We start from the raw sequence: 16,720 nt of genomic DNA, 5'->3' as shown, positions 1-16,720 counted from the left end.
CCCTGCTTCAGGGCACAAGTTGACCACTGACTTTCTTCCTGACCAGAGTCACTTTCTGGGCAATTGATTTTATAATGGTCCCACAGAGGGTTTCTTACACCTTCCCTTGAAGGCTGGAAGCGGGAGACTGGACTGAGGGGAGCACAGGGTTGATCAGGTCTGGAGAATCTCCTTCCTGAGCCATGTGGGTGCCTGGCGTTGTGAGCTTTCTAGTTCCTAAACCTGTGGCAGACCATGGATAGGGGGAAGGGAGGGAGCAACCACGGCCCCTGGGCTGAGGGCCTAGTCTTGGTGGCTACTGGGGCCTGCGCAGGGAAGAGAGGAAAGAGCGTTCAGCTGTTGTGTGTGTGATTTTTCAGTTCAAGTGCAGCAAATCAGATGCTCTGGGTGCAGCCTCAGAACGGCTGCTCTGCCGTGAGGAGGGTGGGGGATGGCAGGCTGTTCACCATTGCCCCTGCCAGGAGCCATGCCAGGGGGACGGAGGAGTATCACTGGGGAGATACGGTTGGGCTCCTCAGCGCTGATGGCATTTGGTGATGCTGAGTCTGTGCCTGGCTGCCAGGCACAGGAGGGTTTCAGATCCTGGAGTATATCAAGGTAGCAACTGGGCTGCTCCGTGTGATGCCAGTCCTGGCTGGGCAGAAGTTGCTTTGCCCGGGAGTGGCAGGAGGCGGTTGGAAAGCCGGGCGGTGCAGCTGGAGCAGAAGGTAGGGGCCGGGCTCTGCTTTGTCCTTACTCATCTCTTGGACATAAACACGCACTTAACTTTTCCAAATCCCTGCAAAGAGATTGGAGGGTTGCTCCTGGGAGGAATCTGATCTGGAGGTCAAGGAGGAAGAGCATCCCTTGCTGCAGTAGGTGTGAGATCCCACAGCGTGGCAGTAGCAGGCTCCTCACAGTTCAGCCAGCTGGCTTGTCTCCCTGCAAAGAGCTCCCGCTTTCCATGTTTGAAGGCCAGCTGGGGGAAAGGGGAGGCGGGGAAGGTTTGGAGGAGGAGCAGGGAGCCTAGCAGCTTTGGGCTGTGACCTCATTCCAGGCTGGCTGTAGATGCAGAGGTCAGGGTTGTGGCGGCCAGCTTCCCCCTGCAGCTCTTGGCTGAGTGGACGTGGGGCAATGTCTGGCTGGGGGAGGCTGGGGCTGCCTAACAGTGGCTGTGTGCCTGGTGCCTTTGCCTGGGGCTTGGCATGGTGGGTGCCACTGGAAAGGCTGCCAGGGAGGGTTTGGTAAGTACAAGGGTTTGTTGGTCTGGGTGGGGGCCAGCTCCTGACCCCACAAGCAAGTCCTGGAGCTGCCCCAGGAACTCTGCCCATCCCATACGAATGGGCATGAGTGGGGCCATAGAAAACAGTGTGTGAGGGCTTCCAGATCACCTACAATGTGGAGCTGAAGCTGGGTACGGTAGGGATTGTGAGACGCTGCATGTGAGGCTGGCCAGGACCCTATGGATTCTGGGTAACACAGAAAGTGGGGCTGAGGTTGGGTGGGAGTCTTGGGGACTTCTGGGTAATAGCAGGGCTGGGCACTGGGCCCCTGAGCTCCCAGGGTTTGCTATCTTCTGTACATAAATTAGTGCAGATGTGGGGTCTGTGGTGCTGCTTGTCTTGGGTGGGTAACCTACTGGGTGCCTTCCCTCCTGGGGGGCCAGGTTTGCTGGGCTCTCTGGTTCTGAGATGCCTATGCCTCCATCCTGGACTCGGCACTGCCACCTTATGCTTCAGGCATCTCCATGAGGCCTGAACGCTGGGTATGTGTGCTCAGCCCTGTCTAAGCCCCCTGCTTCCCCCTTGCATTAACCCCACCCACACCTTTGAGGCAGCTGGTGCAGCCCCTGGATCCACAGCTGAACACAGAGCCAGAGGTGTTCCAGGAATGGCTGTGGGCCCAATCTCCCCTCCCTCTCTGGGCTGGCAGTGCTGCCTTGGCCCTGTAGCAAGCAGAGAGCAAGTAGGCCATCTCCCCTTCCTTCTCTGCCCCACGCCAATGCAGGATTGTTCCCTTCACTCTGGGGCTTTGTCCAGAATCTCTGAATGCTCCACCGACAGGGTTCTCACCATTCCCTGGGCAAGGTGCTTCCACAGGCTGAAGAGCTCACTGCGGGGCATCCTAGTCAGCCTCTGCTCTGCTCAGTTTCATCCCTTTGCTTGTTGGACCGTCTCTCCTCCTTCCTTGGTTTTTGCCCCCTTCTGGGCCTTCCAGTCTGTTACATCCACCCATCCCCTTCTACTTCAAGCCCTGCAGACAAGGGGCCAGGCCCTCCACCACGTGTAGCTGCTTACACCAGTGCTCATGGGTGTGAAACACTCGTGACTGGCTTAGTGCTGGGGAGGGGCAGGGCGCTGGACAGCCAGGTCCCTGCCCCGAGGAGCCAACAGTCTCACGAGAGGAGCGCTAGGCCGCAAACTGACCGTGCAGTCGCTCTCTGCTTTGTGAGTCACAGCAGCCACGGGGAGCCCGGTGGGCAGCTGCAGAAGGGAGCTGAAGGGGAAGAGGGTTGGAGCCAGCCCCGCGGTCCCCCAGAGGAGGGTGCGGACATGGAGGTGTGGGCGGGAAGAGGAGGCCTCTCGTGGCTGGTACTTTCCCCCCATCCATGGTCGAGGGTTGGTGCTGGCAGAGTCAGGGGGGAGTGGGGCTGTGCAGACCCCCAAAGGGGGGTGGAGGCAGGGAGCCAGCAGGAGGGGAATGGGTGGCAGGGAGGTGATTCTGGTTTTCTCCCCATCAGCCACTCTCCTCCCAAATCCCCCCGTGCCCTGGCGAGCCCTCTGTGCCGCTTTCTCCCCTAAGCGGTGCCCTGAAGAGCCCTCTCTGGCTTAGCCTCAGCAGCGTCCTCGCTTGCACGAACTGCATGTCCTAACCTTCCAGGCGGAGAGCCCAATCCTTCCTCACGAAGAGCTTTGGCCAACCTTATTTTTAAACTGTGGCTCCTCGTTGCCTGTCCAGCTGCGATGTCTGCATGAGCTCTGCCCCTGGAGGTGAGGAGGGCTTGCGTGCATGCTAAGCAGTGGAGCCCAGCGGAAAGGGGGTGACCCTACCGGCTGCATGGAGGGAAGGCACAGCCAGGCCCCTGTTATGTGGGGCAGGGCTTTGGGTGCGCTGCAGGGGGCCATGCAGCAGCCAGTGGGCGTTGGAGCAGATTAGATGGAGGTGACTGGATTAGCTGTGTAAAACTGTCTTGGAGACGATTACTTAAAGCAGTGGAGGAGGAAGGCTGGGGGCAGGGAGGAAAGAGGCCAGAGGTGGCCTGTAATCCTGCTCAATCTGTTTAGGCAGAGCGGTTCCTCCAAGGATCTGACTTGGGGAGGAGGATGCTGAAACAGGACTCTGTGATTTCCATGGTCATTTCATCATCCCGGTGTGCTTGTAAACCTCTGGCTCCTAAAGAGTTAAGGTCACCCTAGGGGCAACAGTGTTTCTCGCTGCTGGAAGACTCCACTCCCTTTGCTTGTGTAACCTTGCTGTTGGCAAGGGCTTGATCCTGAGAGGTGCTGAGCATCCCTGTGCCACTGCTGTTAGGACGCAGCCCCCTTCCTGATGGTGGGCCTGATTCTGAGCACATCTTGTTCCCATCTCTGCAGGAGAAACCAGTATAACCACAGACTCCCTGGGCTGGGGGAAAGCCACAGCCAGTGGGCTTTAGTGAACAGAGCAATGGGACCAAGGGGTGTTTGAGGCTGTTTAAACATCATAAGTCTCAGGAAGAAAAGTGGTATCGTTATCCCTATTTTACAGGTGGGGAAACTGAGGCAGGGAGCGGTTAGGACCCCAGGGTCACAGACCAACTTAATGGCAGAGCTGGGAATAGAATCCAGGAGTCCTGACTCCCACTCCCTCCTGCTCTAGGTGCTTGAGAACATCTGGCTCCCATCTTGACAGGAGAGATCTCCTTGCAGAGTCCTGCCTAGGATATGGACCCCAAGGAAGGGCATGGAGAGGGTTCCTTTCCCAGGAAGGGCTGGCCAAAGTCTGCCCATTGCTCCTCACATCCCCTACCGGAGAAGCTGCTTGCGGGGTGTGTCTCACCAGCAGGTGCTGCTGAGGACAGAGACAGTGGGACCCTTCCCCCCACCTCGTCCAGTGCCAGACACTGATACCAGCTGTGTCAGCTCACTGGCTTGTGCCAGTTTGCAGTCAGCAAAGCCATAATCTCCCTTTTGGCACGAGACCAGCAGAGCAATTATCGGGCTGACCTGAGCTTGCCCAGCCGTGGAGAAGTTTCTTTCCAGTCACCAAACCTGCTGCCAGGGTCCCATCTGTCTTGGGCTAACTGGGTGGGGTCAACACTCCACATAAATGCAGAGGCAATAGCAGAAGGGAGAAGTGACCACTCCCCTCCTCGCCTGCTCAGAAGAGCCAGGTTTCCCCTCCTTTTAAAGTTTCTCAGAATTTTGACAGGGGCTGGTTAGACCCAACCATTGTGGGGGCAGGTGATGTGCAAAGTTCCCCTCTGTGTGCTGCCAATACCCCTCTGTCCCAACCCACAGCTCTCTGACCTCTCAGTCGTGACCTGCAGCCGTGCTCTGATCTGTCTGAGCAGATGCTGCCGTTCCCCAAGCCATGCAGTGGTAGTGCCCAAACAGCCATTTTGGATTAGACTGAAAACCACCAACCTCATTTCACTCATTCGTCACAGATTCCCAGACCAGACATCAGCTAGCCTGCTCTGCTGCATAGCCCCAGCCATTAGTCAGATCTGAACTCAGGGGCTCTGCTGCATCCACTCTTCCTTTGCTATCTCACCAGGAGCCAGCCCCTCCATTCCCTTGTAAGAAGCCCCTGCCCAGGCGAGGCCATGAACAGCTGAGCACTTGATGTTCTCTGTGCGGAGGTTACAGGAGGCCACTAATCTTTGAGCCCAGGGCTGCTCACGTCTCTCTAATCAGCTTCCCCAGTGCTCGGTCCCTGAGTGAATGTACTAGAGCAGGGGTTTTCAACCTCTTTTCATTTGCAGACCACTAAAAAATTTCAAATGGAGCTGCAGACCCCTTTGGAAATCTTAGACATTGGCTGCAGGGGCCTGCGGACCACAGGTTGAAAACCACTGTATTGCAGACAGAAGTGGGGCCAGGTTGCTGACCTGCCTCGTCAGCTTCCTGCTAATCCCCGTCTCTCACTGTCCAGGCTTCCCTGCCAGCATCTGCACACAGCATGGGCAGCCATTCTCCATGGACTGTCAAGTGGCAAAGCCAGGAATAGAACCCAGGAGTCCTAGCTAGCGGGGATGTGTGGACCCCCTGAATTGGGTTGGGTTCCATGCACGCACAGTGCCTGGCCTTTGGCACCAAAAGGTTTTAGGCCAGATTTCTCAATCATTCCCTCATCCCCTGTGACCTTTCCAGAAGAGGTATTTGGCTGGGTTTCCCTTGTCCTGTTAATGCTTCATGGACGGAAATACAGGGACAATGTCTGTGCAGTGCTCTGGGATGCAGGGAGTATATTCCAGAGGCAGGAGACTCCAGCCAGGATTCCTCTGTGCCCTGTGACCATGCCAGATGAAAAGTGATCGCTAATAAAGCCTGTGCCAGTGTCAGACAGGGAGGGGTCTCCCTCAGGCTGAATGTGGGGGCAGATAGTGGGGTCTGTGCCAGTGTCAGAAAGGGAGGGGTCTCCCTCAGGCTGGATAGGGGGGCAGATAGTGGGGTCTGTGCCAGTGTCAGAAAGGGAGGAGTCTCCCTCAGGCTCAGGGGCGGCTCTAGCCATTTCGCCGCCCCAAGCACGGCAGCACGCCGCGGGGGGCGCTCTGCCGGTCACCGATCCCGCGGCTCCGGTGGACCTCCCGCAGACGTGCCTGCGGATGCTCCACCGAACCCGCGGGACCAGTGGACCCTCCACAGGGATGCCTGTGGTAGGTCCGCCGGAGCCGCCTGCCGCCCTCCCGGCAACCAGCAGAGCACCCCCCGCGGCATGCCGCCCCAAGCACGCACTTGGCGTGCTGGGGCCTGGAGCCGCCCCTGCTCAGACTGGGGGGGGCAGATATTAGGGTCTGTGCCAGTGTCAGATAGGGAGGGGTCTCCCTCAGGCTGGGTGGGGGGGCAAATAGTGGGGTCTGTGCCAGTGTCAGACAGGGAGGAGCCCACTTGGGCTGGGGTGGTAGTTGAATCTGTCCTGGGGTCTCCCCCAGGTCCCTTTGTTAAGGTGCGCAGGGTCTCTGGGGCAGGGGTGCCTGTCTTGATGAACCGCTGAGCAGGAATGTTGTTAGTAGCCTCTGGTGATTCTGTTTGGATTGCAAGGGCTGTCTGGGCTCTCTGAATTCTCTACCAAGCAGGGCAGGAGGGTCGTTACTCTTAGTGGTTGGACTTTTTAAACAAGATAAAATCTAACTGACCTTTTTTTGAGGGTTGGGGGTTCTTGCATCCCCTCCTGCCTTCCGTGACTCTGAGAGGGAATCACTCTGTTTTTCAGAAGAGCTTGTGACTCTGAGTTTATGTTGGGCATGGGGCTCTGTTGAAAATCTGGCCCCATCGTGGGTACGGAGCACTTGGCAGCCTGGCCCCAACAGCCCTGGGATGAAAAGAGAAAGTCCAGCTGTCTAAGTACACTGGTTATTAGAGGTATTCCAGGAGCAGCTGGAGGCCTCAAACACTGGATGCTGGAGTGACACTTGGCGTGAGAGACAGTCCCTGCCTCAAAGAGCTCGCAGTCTAAATAGACAAAGCCAAAGGGTGAGGGAAAGGAGGGGTTATTCTCCCCATGTTACACATGGAAAACTGAGGCACAGACGGATGATGTGACTTGCCCAAGGTCACCCAGGGGATCTGTGGCAGAGTCAAGAATAGAACCCAGATCTCCTGATTCCTAGTCTAGTGCATCACTCAGAAGATCATGCATCTTTCCTTGCTCGTTGAATGGATGTCCCTTTATCCACCACCAGTGCTTTGAAAACCCTCTCCAAGCATGTTTTCCCCCCAACAATGGGTCTTGGGGACCATGTAAAGCAGCCCTTGGGCTGCCTAAGCCTTATTCCTGCTCCTGCTCCTCACTCAGCTTGGTCAGATATGTCCCACAACCCTCCTTGTGGTGCTTCCTAAAAGGATGGAGACGGGGCAGCTTCTGGTATACCAGGAGGACGTGGCTAAGCATGAGCTGGTGTCCAGAGTCCCCCATGTGGGATCCCTCCCACACATAGACATCCTGGATAACCTCAGCCAGCCTTCTTGGGTTGGATGTAGGGGAGGGTGGGGGCAGAGTCAGTAGCCCACAGGCTGATGACTGCTGCATCATGGGGACCAAGTCGGCCAAATTCTTCTGAGCGGGAGGAATGCACCGTTCCCTGGGGAGCAAGAACACAGTGCTTGCCTGGGGGCAGCCCCCCGTTACCCTGGCTGGTTACTGACCGTCCTTGGCTGTTATGCCAGTTAAGCGTGTGTGCAGGTGACGGGGGAGCGCAGCTGGGAACGAAAAGAGCCAGAGGAACAGAACGCTCTGTATTCTTGGCCCTGCCAAAGTTAAAAGGGTTTAGCTGGGTGTGATTTGGTGGGCGAGGTTCTGTGGCCTGCCAGGTGCAGGAGGTCAGTGATGGTCCCGTCTCACCTTACGGTCTATGATGGCTGAGTAGGGAGGGGACGTGCTGCGTAGGTCCCTCACCTGCCCTGCTAAGCACTGGGAGGGCTACTCAAAAGATGGAAGGAGGAGTGGTTGTGCCAGGAACAGGGCCTTTACTAAGAGCCACTAGCTAGCACCCAAGTTCTCACCTGGCAGAGAATGGCCAGCCTGGTCCTGCCTTCCCCACATCTCAGCAAAGTCACTCCCAACAGGTGGGGCCAGGCCATGCTAACGCCTGCCTCCCTGGATACAGGGGCCTTGCCAGCCACCAACAGACAAAGACCCTGCTTCCCAAGGGGGTCTCTGAACAGGCAATTGATTCTTTTAAACTGGGCCAAACTAGCCCTAAATGGAGCTGGCCATTGCTCAGATTGGACTGCATGTGAACCCGCTTTCCTGGGGATGAACATTCACCTCCAGCTTGCCAGGCAGCCACATTCCTGGTCAGCCAATCTCAATGCACCTGGGCTGGCACCTGCCCCTGCTTGACGCTAGAGGTCAATAACTGGGGGAGGGAGATAAGATAGGTTGTTTATTCATTAACAGGCTGCAAAGACCAAATTTCTGCTGGACTCTTAGTCCTTGGGGAGGTCCTGGCCATGGACCCAAAGGAAGTTACCAGCCAGGACTGTCTGGTGCCTTCCCCAGCCAGCATGCCACACAGCATTTGGCATACACCTCCCTTAACACTGTTGCTGCTGGTCCCTCTGGGCTGCTGTCAGTTGAGCTGCTGGGGCTTACTCCAGACAGCAGGTGACCCTTCATACCTGTATCTTTGTGCTTTTAACCATGCACAGAGGGAGAGGTGGGCTCTGCCCCTGGCAGCCCCCTGTCTACTGTTCTGCCAGCCTGCCCCTGGCACAGCAGAGGTGCTCTGCCAAGTTATACCTGGTGTGCTCTAAATGCAGATACTGGGAATGGCTGGCAACATTCAAGGAGTTAAGCTGGCAGCCCTGCTACTTGCACTGCCAGCCTGTGGATAGGAATGGAAGGAACAGGCCTTGAACCACTGAGGGAGAGATGGGTCAGTATATACCAAGGCTGCTGTAATGGGCCCCATAGCTCCCTATAAGGGTCCAGACAGACCCTTCCTTGCTAACCACTCGGTGGGCTCAGCAAAGGGTGGAGCCCGCTCCCTTTCTGTCCAAGCTGTCAGCTTGGGCCAGCCCAGGTGGGACCCCACTTGCCCTGGCTGTCTGATACCTGCACCCTATGTCTGTATTAACCCTTCCGATGCTGCACACAGCCCCTTTCCTCACCCCTCCAGAGAAGCCCATCAGTGAGCCAGACAATAGGAAAGGTCTTTACCTGAACACTAAATGGGGGCCCAACCCAGAATCATTTAGCAGGGGTGGGGCGATGGGGGCTGTTAGGTCTATTAAAAGATGATTTGTGCCTGACCCAGCCCCAGTTTGGATAGAACAGAACCCACACCTGACCCAGGAGGTGTGGCAAATCCACAAGCTGGCCTGTGTGCTTGCTTGTGGGGACAGGGTGCAGATGGGAGAGAATGACTTGAGGGAGGTTGAACAGTGTGGCCTGCCCCTTTAAGGGCCAGGGGCCAACTAGTCCTGTTCAATTATCAGACTCACCTGGGAACGGGTCAAGTGATTGCAAACCAGCAGTCAGGTGTGCTCAGGGGAGAGTGATGGCTTTTGAAGTAGGGGAGTTAAAGGGGTGGGGTTTTTTTTTGCTAACCTTGAGGCAAGGGAAGATTTTTGGAGGGATGTAGCCCCGTGTGGGCAGAGGAACTGCTTTGTGTTTGAGTTAATAGGAGGCACGAGGCAGCAAGTGTACTGGGGGTTGCCTCTTCCTCTCCCCATGTATGAGTGAAACCTCAGACAAAGGGGCAGTTTCAGTCCAGTGATTGGTTTCCTTCCTGCCTCGGGTGCTAGGAATTTTCTGCCCCTGAATGGCTGTGCTCTGTCAGTTGAGTCTCTGGGTTAGGGACAGGACTGGAATCCAGTGCTAGGAGCAGGGAAGTGGGAGATGGATGGAGGCTGGGAGCTCCTTGGAGCTCTTGTTCCCCAGGGAACTGCAAACAGCTGTATACTTAGCAATCCCCAACATCCCATCTCTCCCCCTTTTCCCCCCTCCTCTTTCTGATCCCTGACTGTTCCCCATCCCCCCACTGACAGAACCCTCCTCCACTCTGCCTCCTAGGACCCTACGTAAGTGACCCCCATCCCCAATCCATCTCCTCCCTCTTTGTGGATGCCCAGAAGAGGAGTTGAGAGAGAGCTGCTGAAAACTCACTCGTGTTGGGAAGGGGAATTATGGAGGCTGGTTTCCTGCTGACTGCACGGCTCTCCCCGATCCTGCTGGGGCTGGCAGCTCCGGCACCTTGCCCATCCCTCAGCTCTCACCATGCAGCCTAGGAGTGCACTGGTCCTTAGCAGCGGCCCCAGATCTCTGTATCCTGCTGGGGGCATTTGCAGGAAGGTCTAAGTCTCATGTGATGCCCAAAAGGGCAGAGCGGGGGGAGGGATGCAAGCCAAATACCTTTGTGATTCCTCTCAACAGCCCAGATGGATGGGGCACTGCTTGGTCCAAGCCCATATACTGAGGGAGCCCCTGCCCCTCTGTGACTGGCCCTGATCCAGCCTGAGGGAGCCCCCCCACCATCCGAGACTGGCACACACTCCACAAGCCCTAGCCCGAGGGAGCCCTGTCCCCATCTGACACTGGCACCGAAGCCTGGCTTGGATTCCCTCACTCTGTGTGTGTCCAACCATGCCTCGCTGTCTCTCCCTTTCCCTCCCTCCCTCACCTCCGTCTGCCTCTCCCTCCTCCTTTCTCCACAGGCCCCCCTTCCCCCTGCCTGAGTCAGCTGCTGCCATTCAGAGGCCATGTGAGCCTGCACACACATGGCTCGCAGCACTGCACAGGGCTGTATTTTTAGCAGACGGTATCAAAAGCATAATTATGTCTGTTGTTTAAATGCAGCCTCTTTGTTGGCAGCTCGCAGAGCCTTCAGCTGGCTCCCAGGCTATGCTACCAACAAGGAGGGCAAGGAGACACAATGAGAAACCCAATCCTCAGCTGCTCTGAGACTGCCTGAGCCCAGAGGGGTCCAGGTGGCAGGGGATAGAAGTCCCCTCTCCAGGATCTGGGAATACCTTCCATTCAGGTAGGTGTAAGAACTTAGCTCCTTTCACTGTTCCCTCTGCTCTGGCTGGACCAACTGAGGGTGTAGGGGGTGGGGAAGAAGGGTGAGAGAGCTACAACTCCCACTCCCCAAAAAACTTACTTCTGGCCCGCTAACAAGTCCAAGCTCCCAGGCCAGATGCATGCCAGCTGCTGGTTTCTCAGAAGGACGTGGCCCAGAGCCTGCCAGTTGCTTACCTAGGGTGTGGGTAGTGTGACCAGACAGCAAGTGTGGAAAATCGGGATGGGGGTGGGGGGTAATAGGAGCCCATATAAGAAAAAGACCCAAAAATTGGGACTGTCCCTATAAAATCAGGACATCTGGTCACCCTAGGCGTGGGAGATGATTAGGCTGAGAGGGCAGAGAGGAGGCTGGCTGGGGTTTGTCAGAGGTGAGGTCAGGTAGGGGTTTTTTTTTGGGTGGGGGGGATTTTAGAGCTGGGAAAAGGATGTGCTTGGAACGGTGGAGTGACAGGTGGCAAGGGGATGTTGGAGGATGTGGGGGTTGTTAAAGGAGTCTGTATTCCACATTTGTAAGGGGAACCTATGTTCCTTTTCTATTTCCTAGCCCCTTTCCTCCCGTCTCTGGGGACCCACATCCCCAAACACCACCTTTTTTTTTTTAACCAAAAACATGCCCTCCGGAAGGTGCCAGCCAGGGCAGCATCAGGACTGTACCAATAAGTACTAAAAGCAATAGCCTTCAGGGGTTGTAATGGGGTTCCCCTTAGGTTCATGAGGTATAGGAGACGGATGGGGGCAGCCAGCTCTCTGTGTTCTGAAGGGTACATGGATCCTGCTGGGTCCCAGACAGACTGGGATTGGAGCAAACTGAAGGGTTTAGTTTATTAAGAAAAAAAAAGTATGTCTATAAAAACTCACCTGGTATAGAAGTGGGGAGGGATCTGTCTCTGCTGGCAGCATTAATTCATAATAATACTGAATCCTTTGAATTTCAACAGCACTCACTCCACGGCATATGTCTAAGCACTTTGCAAATGTTAAGCCTCCAAACTCCCCATGCAGAAGGTCCTCATGTGACAAAAAGGAGAAACTGAGGCACTGATAGGGGAAGTAACTTGCCCTAGTGCCTGAGTGGCAGAGCTGAAAATAGAACCCAGGCCATGTGATCTAGCCTCTAGACACCACTCCAGTAGCAGGGCTGGGAACAGAAGCCAGTACCCCTGCTCTAACCACTGAAGTCATGGTTCTCAACCTTTGCCTCCAGGACCTCACTTCCATGTAGCAATATGGCAGGGGTAATCATGGTGGTCACAACCCCTTGACACCTGTTTACCATCCCTCCCCCTCCAGAGTCATGACCCTCCTGGCTGAGGATCTGGCCCTAGAACACGCTTCTCTTAGAGCCAGGAATGGAACCTGGGAGTCCCGACTCCCAGTCCCCTGCTCTAACCACTGCTTTCCAGCACACCTGGGTGCAGGCTGCTCATTTGCCCTTCTTCCTAATGCTCTCTAGGTGACGACGTCTAGACTGGGTGTCACGGGGAAAAGTGAGGAGGGGGGCCTCCAGGTCTGGTCTGATCGGGCTGCTCCATCCGGGGTGGGGGGGGGGGGATGACACGACTCTGGAAGAAATCCAGAACTTGTGTTAATTGGCTGCTAGAGGAAAAGTAGCCCCAAGAGATAACCTAGAGATAAACCCCAAACAACAGCTAGCCCTGAGCACCCCCATGCTCCGGGGGAACTTCTTGAATCCAAGGGTGGAGCTGACCTGTGTCCCACTGCTACGGGAAATATAAATGCAGAAGGAGCTGGGCACCTTGGAGTTCTGGTTGATTATTGGTGTTTAACCCTCTCCCCACCTGGAGAACTAGGTACAGCAGAGACTAGGGCACCTGGATATGAATGGGCTCCATGGGCAGCAGGAGGGGTTCCACACAGCACAGGGTTATAATGAATCCCTGAGGAGAAATGATTTCTGAACCATTTGCCTGTGTCTGTCTGTCTGTCTAATCACCCTACACACTCTCTTTTGCTATAGGTGCTCCTCCTTCTGTCCGTCTCTCTTTCTATTTTAGGTTTTTCTGTGACGCTCCTTACGGTACTCCCTAAGCATAGTATCTAAGTCTAACTGCTGAGATTCCTGGGTTGCTCTTGCAAACATGGATCTAAGATAGTTCATTTGCTTACTGTCAGTGTGCCCAACTCAAAACTGTACACAGCAAAACCAAGCTGATTAAACAATTGCATGAAATAGATCAAAGAAACCAGACACCTGCAGAAAATCATTTCAGAAATTAGCCAGACAGAAAGTAGCTGGGAAATCCTTCTGCCTGTAGATACCCCCTGATGCTTTCAAACAGTCTAAGTGTGCCAGATCAGCGGTCCTGGGGTCCCTCTCCTGGTTTCTATTAACCCTTTGTGGTGGGATGCAGGGGTCTGTGGATGGATCTGCAGGCCTCCATGGTGGGGTATTTCAACCCACAGGTGTCTGACCCCAGCTCCTTCTGCTTTCTTGCCTGTTGAGTTTTTGTTTGAGATTCCGCCACTCCAGAGGGACAGCGCTGAGTTCTTATCTGTCCCTTTAGCTCCACTAGCTCAGCCCAGCAAGGCTTGGAACCCAGCCCATTCCCCACGGGATACCTCCTGTGCTCTGAATTTCTCTCTGTAATACTGGAAGCTGGCCTCATGCTCGCTACAAGGCATCACAGTGCAGAGACCAGTGGCATGTTGGCATGAGACTGTGACGTTGCCATTCGCCTGCATTGGAACCTGGGTATAAAACAGCTGATAATTGGTTTCAGCTGATGCCAAAGGGTGGGGAGGGGGGGAGTGACAACCTTAGAGTCTGAACACACGCAACAGGCAGGCAATTAGTACAAGCTCAGAGCTCGCCTGTGCTAGAAGCTGTTCTGATCTACTTCCCAGCCATCCCTTCACTACAAACTGTTATGTCCTAGGGGCAGCCGGTGCAGGAAGCAATCACTTGAGGCCAGAGAGCAGACAGCTAACCAAAACCTCCATTTTATTTACAGAAACAGAGAGCTCACTCAGCCGGTTGAAACCGGCTGAGCTATCCCTTAATAGTCTAACTCAGTTGCCATAGTAACAAAACCCATGACAACCAAATACACAACACAAACAGGCGCTAATTGATCCCCTTGTTGACTGTCTGAGCTAAGAGGCCGAGGAAGGAATAAGCCATGGTGTGGGTTCTCTCCCCTGCACCCCAATGGGAGTCCCTTAGGGCAGGGTGCAGCGCATGGGAGAAGCTTGCCTTGCTGCCGCGACTCCAATAAATATAGGATGTTGCTTCCCGGGGGTGTCCCATCCCCCTGGGACATGAATTGAGACCCAGCAACTTATTACACAGAGGGGCTGCCAAAATCACATTTTGCCCTGGGCTGGATTTGAACCTGTAACCTGGTGCTCTGAGCAGGGCGGGAACCGACTTTTTCCGTTTTTCTTTTTCATTCTGAAATGGGACAAAATTTAAAAAAAAAATGTCCTGCAAAACCAAAATCTGCCCCCCCTCCACACCCCATTTGTTTTGGGTGAATCAAAATGTCATTCCAATGTTGACTCTTTAAAAGTTTGCTGTTATATTTGGATAATGAACTTCCGTCAAAAATAGAAGCAAAAAACTGTTCTGAAATGACCCCGGTCGACTTCCATGGGAATGCTCAGTTGCATTTTCCTCTGTACGAAATGTTGAAACAGGGCCGGCGGGAGGGGGGGGGGGGAAATGGGGCAATTTGCCCCGGGCTCCACAGGGGCCCCCACAAGAATATAGTATTCTATAGTATTGCAACTTTTTTTTTTATGGAAGGGGCCCCCAAAATTGCTTTGCCTCAGGCCCCCTGAATCCTCTGGGTGGCCCTGTGTTGACATTGACGCCCTTTCCTGTGAAATGTTTCACTTTCCACAAATCTACATTTCCCGGTGGGAAAACGTCCCCATGGGAAACTCCTGACCGGTCCTACTCGCTGTGATCAACCCCACTGGAGATGAAAGGGTGCCCTGCTGCCTGGTTCTGGGAACCTCTTCTGCCTTCAAACCCGGTGAGACCGGCCCTGTTGTTGGGTGACTGGCCTCAGTGCCCTTCAGAGCCCAGGTTGCTTCTGGGCCATATGATAGGATCAGGGTTTGTGGGGCGAATCCCCAGAGCAGAGAGCTTCACTCCCACAGCAGGGAGACGAAGCCAGAGAAAACAGCAGCTGTTCTCTGCCCTCTAGCAATTGGGCCCATGCAGCCTTGGATGCTGGCAGTTGTTTTTTTCATGGAGAAAGGCAGGAACTGGCTGGGATACTGAATTTTCCCACATTTATGCCCTGAGGATTTGTAATTGCAACCTAGACAGTCACTGGAGTGGGGCAGGAAAGGATCTTGGCTGGAGGACAGTGCCTCTAGGAAGCCTTGGTCTACACTAGAGAGATGCGCCGTGCCAAGCACCATGGTGCCTGCCTGCGTACCACACCCTGTATCCACACACACACTCATGCGCCCCATGGTGTATGGTTAGTCACCCCACCATAAGGATTAGGTTAGCTTCAAGTAAGGCTCATTACGCTGTCACTAAGCTGGTCTCTGGTGCACTGTCTGCATGCATGGGGATTGCTGGCATGATAGCCCCACTGGGGCAAATGCTGCTTGGTCTAGTGCCCCACGATGCACCAGTCGCTGCTGTCCTGTATGCCTTCAGCGTCTTCCTCTAGCCTGGGCAGGGTATGGGGCTGACTGGCAAGCCTGGAGATGAAGGAATGGGGAGGTGCTTGGTGGAGGAAGGCTGTAGCTGGGAGGGAGCAAGATGGGTCTCCTGACTCCCTTTCCCAGTTAGTGGGATCAAGGCAAGGCAGACAGCAGCCACTGGATAGCTGCCATTGATTTCCCAGTGGGCTGGCAACCTCCAGTTAGGGAAACAGCGCAGAGCTCGTGGTTGATAGAGCTATACCCGTGGCCTGGGCTGGCTTTCTAAGTCCTCAGTCCCCAGGGGGAGCTTTTAATTGCATCAAGGTATTTGAACCCAGTTAATGCCACTTATCTCCATAAGTAGGAGTCCCCACTGGGCAGGGGGCGTACACGCACACAGGGGGAGCACAAAATTGCTGGAGAAGCAGGATAGGGCCTTTCTTTGCCATCCCCTTTCTCACCTCGCTGCCCTGGGGGTTGGTTGAAGGGCGCCCCGGAATCTCACCTGTGTGGCACCTTTCAGAGCATCCTGGGTGCATCACGATGCTGATGAGATGCTGCAGGTCATATTCCGTCCCCCCTGCCCCCCCCCGTTCTTGTAGCCTCCTTTTCCTCTCTGGCAGGACTCTCGGCTGGCGCTCTCCACCATAGGCTTGGGGTTCTATGGCTCAGTTCCACGCCACCCATGACTTACTTTAAGAAACCCCTGAAGAGTAGGATGTGCCAGGGGATGCTCCCAGAGACACCTGATAGGGTGACTCAGACTGGGGGGGGTCTGCCTGGTGGTAGGGAACCAGGGAAAGGAAGGGGATAGGGGATCCTGTGTGTCCCTAGCATATGTTCTGCAGTAGGCACTCGCCCTGCCCTATAGGGCCCTGTGCCCCCCACACACAGCTTGGGGTTGCAGTCCCTGTGGCTGCACATGAAGGGAGCCTGTGCTTTGGAATATCACCCAGATACCACGGTGACGAGCGCACTGCAGAGGAGCAGGGGGGGTAATAGAGCTCGGGGGTGGGGGGAAGATTCTCCTTGCCGTTTTGCATGGGGAGGAAAGAGAGAGGCAGGGAGAGATTTAATCACAAGATAATCGGCTGCTGAGGTGTCGTTTGTTAGGTCCAGTCCCAAGGAGCTGGTTTGGGTTGTGATGCAGGGGGACACGCATGCACGCCTCCTTTGCAGAGCCAAGTCTGGAATGCGAAGGGTGCGAGTCTGCCCCATCCCCAAGTGCCCAGCCAGTGCTCAGCACCTGCTTTTGGGAACCCAGGGTGTAACAAGAAACTGACGGTGGAGGGACGCTGTCTCTGAGGCAGCAGAGGGTGTTAAAGGCAGCCTTGATGCAGGCAGAGTCTGCTGGCACATGTGCCTGCTGCAGTGAGGCTGTCTGCTC

At 55.2% G+C, this 16,720-nt stretch overlaps 1 protein-coding gene across 4 annotated transcripts in view; it reads left to right on the top strand.

Annotated features, from left to right (window-relative positions):
* The first annotated feature begins 955 nt into the window (after window positions 1-955).
* HR (HR lysine demethylase and nuclear receptor corepressor) overlaps window positions 956-16,720 on the top strand; it is a 51,460-nt gene continuing 35,695 nt past the window's right edge. The window contains exons 1-2 of one of the 4 annotated variants that reach the window (XM_045008069.1): window positions 9,147-9,165; window positions 10,498-10,666. Coding sequence is in view for 2 of the 4 variants with exons in the window: in XM_045008071.1 (XP_044864006.1) it covers window positions 1,185-1,223 (39 nt within the window). In the remaining 2 variants the exon portion in view is untranslated. Of the gene's footprint in view, window positions 1,224-9,146; window positions 9,166-10,389; window positions 10,667-16,720 lie in introns of those variants that run through there. The other 3 variants (XM_045008071.1, XM_045008067.1, XM_045008068.1) reach the window with 3 other exon arrangements.

Source organism: Mauremys mutica, chromosome 2 (genome assembly GCF_020497125.1).
Source record: "Mauremys mutica isolate MM-2020 ecotype Southern chromosome 2, ASM2049712v1, whole genome shotgun sequence".
NCBI classification, from domain to species: Eukaryota; Metazoa; Chordata; order Testudines; family Geoemydidae; genus Mauremys; species Mauremys mutica.
The sequence above is the reverse complement of the archived record's forward strand: the minus strand, read 5'-3'. Positions and strand labels throughout refer to the sequence as shown.